The following is a 7748-nucleotide window of genomic DNA, read 5'->3' as shown; positions in this document are numbered from 1 at the left end:
TAAAGTGGCCCCAAATTAATCAAAGCCCATCTTCGTAAGCATAAGTTACCGCCACCCTGAGCCTGTCATGTGTGGCTACCGGAAATTATAAGATGGTTGAGCACAAAAGAGAAATGCCTTCGGCTCTATCTGACATGGTAACAGATAAAAGCAATGATAATAATGATTATTGGCAATATTATTGTCCAGTTAATTTTAGAATTATTCTTGATAAACGTTGCTGTCTGTTTTTTCCCCCTCCACCTTAAATTGATGAAACTACACTATATAAGAAGCTATCCTTGAAAACAACCAGCGTTTCTTCCACCATCACAACTATCAGTTTATCCCATCAATAGTGGCACATTGGCAGCAGCATCTTACCTTTGGAATAAAGTTTTTAGTTTAATGCAACTTGCCATCAGCATGTTACAATTGGAATAAAGTTTTAGTTTAGTGTGACCTGGCATCAGCATCTTACCTTTGGAATAAGGTTTTTCCTCGTTGAGGAGTGCTAAAAGCTTAAGAAAGAAGATTCCACGGCTATTGCTGAAAGAAAGAAAGCATCCGAACTACTGACAACTTCTTTTGCAGGGATCAAGACTACCTAGTCCTTCTTGCTCATACATTTCATCACCATCCATAATCTTCTTATCTGAGAGCAAGAGGAGAGAGGGGGGAGAGATGGCTGACTCTATTGTTTCGAGTATTGTTTCGGATGTCGTGTCTCAGCTTGCCAAACTCCTCATAGAAGAAGCTGCGTTTTTGCATGGGGTGAAGGGTCAAGTCGAATGGGTCAAAACAGAACTGAAACGAATGGAAGGCTTCCTCGAAGATGCGGAGTCCAAGAGGAGGGCAGACAGAAGAGTGGAAAATTGGATACGTGAGATAAGAGATGTGGCATATGAAGTGGAAGACATCATAGACACGGTCAACTTCATGGCTGAGCAGCAGCGTCGGAGGAGAGGCTTCATGGGCTCCTTTTCAAGGTACTGTCCTCAACCTTGTGGATTGATCTCCCAACATAAAATTGGATCTAAAATTGATGAAATAAAGGAGAAGATCTGTGGTATCTCTGAGGGCGCAGAGAGATACGGCATTAATGCCAGCCTGGGTGAAAGTAAAGCTGAGAAGAGCAGTGATAGGGATGATACTTTACAAGCAATGAGACGCTTCCCTCCTCATTTCTTTGACGAGACTGATGTCATAGGCTTTGAGGATGATAAAAAACAATTACTGAAACATTTGCTTGATTCTGATAATAGAATACTTTGTGTAATTTCTATAGTGGGTATGGGCGGGCTTGGCAAGACCACCCTCGCAAGAAAAGTGCATAATGACCCTGCAATTAGAGAACATTTTGACACCTTTGCTTGGGTTTCAGTTTCTCAGAATTACCGAGTTATTGAGCTTCTGAAGGAAATCATGAAGAAGGTAATGGGACTAAAAAGGAAGAGAGAAACAACTACAGGAATTACACTAGAAGACTTGGAGCAGATGGGTGAAGAAGAAGTGAGAGAGAGGCTCGTTGATTTCCTAAGAGACAAAAGGTATTTGGTCGTGATGGATGATGTATGGACTGTGGATGTTTGGAGACAAGTGGAGCAAGTCCTTCCTAATGGAAACAACGGTAGCAGAATATTGCTGACGACCCGTAAGATTGAAGTTGCAAGACATGCCGAGCCACGGATACCTCCCCATGAGCTACAGCATTTGAATGACACAGAGAGTTTGGAACTGTTCCGTAGGAAGGCATTTCCACCAAATGAAGATGTCCCCACTGAGTTGAGGGAATTGATCCAGCAGCTTGCAAGGAGGTGTGGTGGACTTCCTCTTGCACTGGTGGTGTTGGGGGGCCTTCTGTCGAGGAAAGATCGCAGTTATGATACATGGTCGAAAGTAGCTCAGAGCACTAACTGGCAATCGCACGGAGAAGGGCAGGAATGCCTCAGTATATTGGGTTTAAGTTACAATGACTTGCCATATCAATTAAAACCATGTTTCTTGTACATCACCGCATTCCCTGAGGACTCCATTATCTCTGTTTCCAAATTAGTGAGGTTGTGGATCGCTGAAGGTTTCATACTAGAGGAGCAGAGACAGACAATGGAAGACACCGCAAGGGATTGGTTGGATGAGTTGGTGCACAGGTGCATGATCCAGGTTGTCGAGAGGAGCGGGGCTTATGGGCGGGTTAAGAGCATACGCATCCATGATATGTTCCGTGACTTTGGCCTATTAGGAGCTAGAAAGGATGGATTCCTTCATATTTGCAGTGGTGACATGGCAGTATCTGATGGTATATCGAGTCATCGTGTAGTTTTCCACAATCGTATAAATGACAGGGTTGTTGATTCCTCACCACATCTCCGCACTTTGCTAGGCTTCAATTTAATTTTGACTAATGTGGGAAGATTTTTGAGTGGGTTAAACTCACTGAGGGTGCTGGATTTGGAGGGCGCAACAGATCTGGAGGAGTTACCGAAACAGATCGGCAACATGATTCATCTACGATACCTGGGACTGAGAAACACTGATTTGAAGAGGTTGCCATCCTCCATAGGACGTCTCCTGAATCTGCAGACTTTGGATGTGAGAGATACACAAATTTTATGGCTTCCGAAATCATTTTGGAAAATCCCGACGCTGAGGCATGTATATATTAATATGCCTATGTTTGTAAGCGCACCAATAAGTGGTGATCACAAGAACCTGCAGGCTCTACGTATCGCATGCACCAAATATTGGGTTGTCGCATTAGCCTTTACAGAGATGGCATATGAAAGAAAATTTAGTGAATCATTCGGAAAATCACTCGACAAAATGGACAGCCTCCTCTCCTTCAGTATGAGTGTATTTAAGACAGAATTGCCAACAGACATCTCCGCACATGGACGACACCTGCAGAAGCTCCGCTCATTGTATCTGAGAGGATCGTTCCAACAGCAGCAACTCCCGGACATCACTCAATTCCCACCAAACCTCACCAAGCTCATATTAATTTCATCTCATTTGGAGCAAGACCCAATGCCGGTGCTGGAGAAGCTGCCAAACCTCAGGCTTCTTGAACTGTGCGGTGCATATGACGGGAAGAGCATGTCGTGTTCTGCTGGTGGCTTTCCTCGACTGCAACACTTGATATTGGCATGTCTCAATGATTTAGAGGAATGGAGGGTGGAGGTTGGAGCGATGCCCCGCCTCACCCACTTAACTTTCCATTGGTGCGGAATGTTGAAGATGCTTCCCGAGGGATTGCAGCACGTGACCACGGTTCGGGAACTGAAGCTGATTGACATGCCCCGTGAGTTCAGTGACAAGGTCAGAAGTGACGATGGGTACAAGGTCCGACACATCCCCTCCATTATTATTAAAAAGGAGTTCCCACGTAAGTCACTCCCTCTCTCCCCCATTCCCTCAGTTATTTCCATTCATCAAGATTCTACTAATGGAATAAACACGCTCACACGCCACATGTCTGGCATAATATCATGCAGAGTATTATGATTTATTGCTCTCTGATTTTGAACGTTCTAATTGCTGAAATTATTGTTCAGTTATCGTACTTCTGATGGAGAAGTTAAGAAATGTTATTCTAAAATTTCTTTTCCTTCTCGAGCTTGAGAAAATGGAGCATTAAACTCAACCAAGTACTGCTGATCTTACTGGAGATTGATATTTACTATTTCTTTTTTTTTTTTTTTTTTTTTTTTTTTGTGTGTTCAAATACAAATAGTTGGATGACGGGATGGGATAACAAAATCCACCTCTTATAATACCTCATGCACTAAAACACTGATGAGACCATTAATAAACCCGGGAATTATATACGTAATATGATGCTTTAATCCTGAAGTGCCTGTCTCTGTGCACCCTGTTGGTCCCCATGCTACAGACTAGCTTTATCACCTCTCTTGGCAAGTGTCCCAGAAAATAAAAAAACTAAAAGAGGTCTACTTTGTACTTTTTCGTTGTTTTCCTTGTTTAAAGTTGCCATTTTGCATCACATCAATTGCACATGTGATAGTTCAGTTTGTCTGGCTTGTGATCAGACGAAACAAATGCTGTGATATGAGTTCTTGTCGTAGACATCTTCAAGGTTCATGTGGAAGCCATTAAAATAGTTTTTAAAACGTGCATGCATTTCTTAGTCTCGGTATCAGACATAAGCAGTTATTCTTGTAACTACTATTTAACCATTACCGCCTACCAGAAGGCTTCTGATAGAACGTGAGACCATATCATTAACCTTCCTAAGCCAGAATTTTTGTTTCTTCTCTCTTTCCAGATGAGAAAAACTGTCATCTAGTCTACACAAGAAGTTTAATGAATACGAAGGAAGGGAGTCGACCAAGAAAACATAGAAAAGGAAGAAAACAAACATGGAGAAACTCAGGATATGTCCTTTGAACATTGGGTGACCATGATTGTAATTACTTCCTGGCTGTGACACTATGACTACTTTATCGAAACCATTGTTGTAGTGAAAAGGAGACAACCCAACAGTTCAACAAGTTAAGACGTTTCTTATGCTTATGAAATGTGGGAACAAATTCCAGCAATTAACTTTGTCATCTCCATCTAAATAAATATCTAATATGCTGTTTCCTGTCTTGCAGCAGAAATATTTTAACTGATCATGTCGATTGAAGTGATGATCTAGTCAAAAAGGTTCTCTGGCTTTGTTTAATATGTACAAGGAGGCATTTCTAGCTATTTCTTATGGAGCCATCGAACTATTGATTGTATTAGTTCTTCATTTTTATTTTTACATTGTATGTTTCTTCAGATTTTATGGAGTTGTTAATGTTATGTAATGGATTTAATAATGCTTTGGCACAAGAACTTCAATCTGAAGTTGAAAATATCTGGTAATATGTGTAAAATTGTGATGCAATCTTCTTTTCTTTTGTTTCTTCAGTGGCATCCCTAAAACAATAGCTTTTTTTTCTTTCTGTTGACATTTCAGAAGAAGATACGTTTGAGGCTTTTTTTTTTTTTCCCTTTTCACATGTTCTTACCAACTCCGGATGTTAGTTTGACACAAAATTTGACATTAGTTGGTTGGAATTTTACTGAAGCCAACCACTTATGATCAAATGAACAATTGCAGACGGTACAAATCCTGGAAACTGAATCTGTTTACCCATTTGAGGGTGACTTCATAGATGAGATCCATGTGATCATATATGTAGCTATGCTTTCCCTAAAAAATAGTATCCTTTCGCTGAAATTTACCAGGATTTGGATATTAAAGTTGATGGAATGATTTACCGTGCGTTAACATTCCTTGTTTGAAATTTTGGATTAAATGTTTGATCGGGTGGGCCATGATCGTGCATGTATCTTTCCTTGCTCTCAAATAAGATACTTTTCTGCTTGGATGTGCATTTTTAATCTCTATTTTGCTAGTTATGAACATGGAAAAGTATTCTGCATGATAACTTTCTCCTCTATCTTTTGTTTTATTCCTCCATCCCTGTTAAATCAAGATCTTGAAACTTGCTCTAAGGTTTTAATTTTTGCTTGGTTAGAAGGGACTTGACTCATTAGTCTGTGTCAATTATTGACCCCAATATGATTTCAGGATTTTTTGGTTTGTCTTGTCACATTTCATGTTGTTGTGGTATATATCTAGTATTTAGTTGTGAGAATTGGAGCTGATAAATCGATAAAATCTATTATTAGGATGACATCTTGCACCATAAATGATATAATTAATTGAGTACTCAAATCTTACAATTAATATGTCAAAAATTATAGAGATTATATGGGGCTAAAATTCATCATCTCGGAACTGGATTGGTATCGGTATCATTCCATCAAGTGTCGATATGCGATATGATACGAGATAGTGAAATACACCAAATACTGGCACGATACAAGATTGCATACCGATTTGGTACTAGCACCGTATGGTATACCTAGTATAGTGCACTACCGACCGGCATGGTAAATCTTGTGTGAAGCAACTAACATATTATTGGGTTGGAATTTCTTTCATACTTACTGTCTACCATATGATGTGGCATGGCCTTTTTCACTCAGTTAATAATGTGGCATGGCCTTTTTCTATATTTTTTTCCTTTGCCTTTTTTATCTGCATCTTTTGTCCACATGTACTCATAATTTCATCTGGTTTTATAGGTTCTATTTTTTTATTGAAAGATGAATTGCTGTATAATGGATCTAACTTTTAGACGGTCAGAAATTGATTAGCGTACCACCAAGTTTTTATCTGTAGCAGGTATATGATGGCTTGGAAGGGAAACCAACAAAGAAATGGTCTAAATCGCGCTGGACTTAATTACAAAAATGTAGTTTCAGAGATGGTGAATAAAGAAAATCTAAAATCACACGATGGGAAGATTGCTGAAGAAGAACCATCAAGTAGTCCTCAAGAGGGCAAAAACAATGCCAAGGGAAGTGGTAAGAAAAACAAGCAGAGATCTGCCTGTGTTTTTGGCAGACGCAAGTCAGATGATACAAACCCAAATTTATCACAAACAATGGATACATCAAGTAGAATAAGAGATCCTTCTGGAAGTGGCTTGTCATCGGGTGCTTCTGGATCAAAAGGAAACAATGAAATGATACTTATTGCTTATTGCTTATTGTTGTTGAACTACTTATGAATTCCTTTCTTTTATGATCTGGTTACTCTTTTTGCAACTAAATTGTGTGCTTATTTGGGAATGGATGTGGTTGCACTTCGGCATTTTGGGAGCATTTTCTGGTGAGAGAACAACTTCTGAAGTCTTCAAGTGTAGTTGACCTTGTTTAGCTAGTGAGAATAGTGATTCGAAGTACAGAAGGCACAAATTTCTTCAATCAAAAAATGACCATATTTTGTTTTCTTTATTAATCTTTAAAGCTGGGAAGAATTGCTTGAGTGTTGAAATAGGCAAAACCAAGATTTGATTCAGCTGGCATTAAACTAACAGTAGGGGTGTGCCTGTTGAAAATATGGTGGAAAATAGCGGTCTTTACATCCCTATGACATATTAACTTGATATTACCATGCTGTCATAGGAGACAATGTTAGAGATGTCTAGCTAGGACACCACTACCACAGGATATTTTTGATACTACTTGCATTGCACTCAATCACATGTAGATATCGCAAGAGAAAGAAAAAAGAAAAAAATAATACAAGACAATAGAAAAAAATTAAGTACATAGATCAGCCTTAGGCTTACCTCCATGGGACATACGAAGCTTCACTATAAAAAAGAATAAGTACAAAAAGAGATTCTCACACTCTCAATTCTTATACACAATCTTCCTCAATTAGAAGCTATCCTTACAAAGCTCTCACTAAACCCAAGGAGACCCATCTATCTCACACAGCCCTTAGGACCTCTCACTGCCGACTGCCAAGGCCCTCTTTACGACTAGGATGTCACTAGCTATCCGATAGTCTGTCCGAAGCCTCTGCACTTCTGCTCTCCATCGTGCTCGCTGCACTGAGTGTGCTACAGAGTCCTTTTCCTATGGCTCACATTAAATAGGCATCAGATACAGCCCAAAATGCATCAAAGGAGTTCGGTTGGAAGTAGGATTGAAACATTGTAGTTGCTGTCAGAACGGACGTCAATCTGCGCAAGAAAACACCTGAAACCAGTCCCAAAACCCATCGAAAAGCCTCACAACCATTGGATCTTCACCGGCATCAACAAGGACCATCTGATCGTGTAATACGCCTTAGGAATGTGGGGAAACCATGTTCGGTCCACGATGGACCGCGAGAAGCATCTGGGAAATGCTTTTGC

The 7748-nt window shown here is 40.0% G+C and overlaps 1 protein-coding gene across 2 annotated transcripts; it reads left to right on the top strand.

Annotated features, from left to right (window-relative positions):
* The first annotated feature begins 576 nt into the window (after positions 1-576).
* On the top strand, positions 577-6626 carry LOC105040074 (putative disease resistance RPP13-like protein 3). Of its 2 annotated transcripts, none has more exons than XM_073250676.1 (2): positions 577-3364; positions 6224-6626. In XM_073250676.1, the coding sequence occupies exons 1-2, from the start codon at positions 664-666 to the stop codon at positions 6229-6231; spliced, it is 2709 nt and encodes a 902-aa protein (XP_073106777.1). In that variant the 5' UTR covers positions 577-663; the 3' UTR covers positions 6232-6626. The 2 variants fall into 2 exon arrangements, with proteins under 2 accessions (XP_073106777.1, XP_010914747.1); XM_010916445.4 differs by lacking the exon at positions 6224-6626 and adding an exon at positions 4596-4859.
* The last annotated feature ends 1122 nt before the right edge of the window (positions 6627-7748 follow it).

The sequence above is a fragment of the Elaeis guineensis genome, chromosome 1, assembly GCF_000442705.2.
Source record: "Elaeis guineensis isolate ETL-2024a chromosome 1, EG11, whole genome shotgun sequence".
In the NCBI taxonomy this organism is placed as follows: Eukaryota; Viridiplantae; Streptophyta; class Magnoliopsida; order Arecales; family Arecaceae; genus Elaeis; species Elaeis guineensis.
This window is presented reverse-complemented; position numbering and strand designations above follow the sequence as displayed.

What these genes read in the sequence shown, in the direction of transcription:
- LOC105040074 (XM_010916445.4), top strand. Translation starts at nt 664, where the DNA reads ATGGCTGACTCTATTGTTTCGAGTATTGTTTCGGATGTCGTGTCTCAG.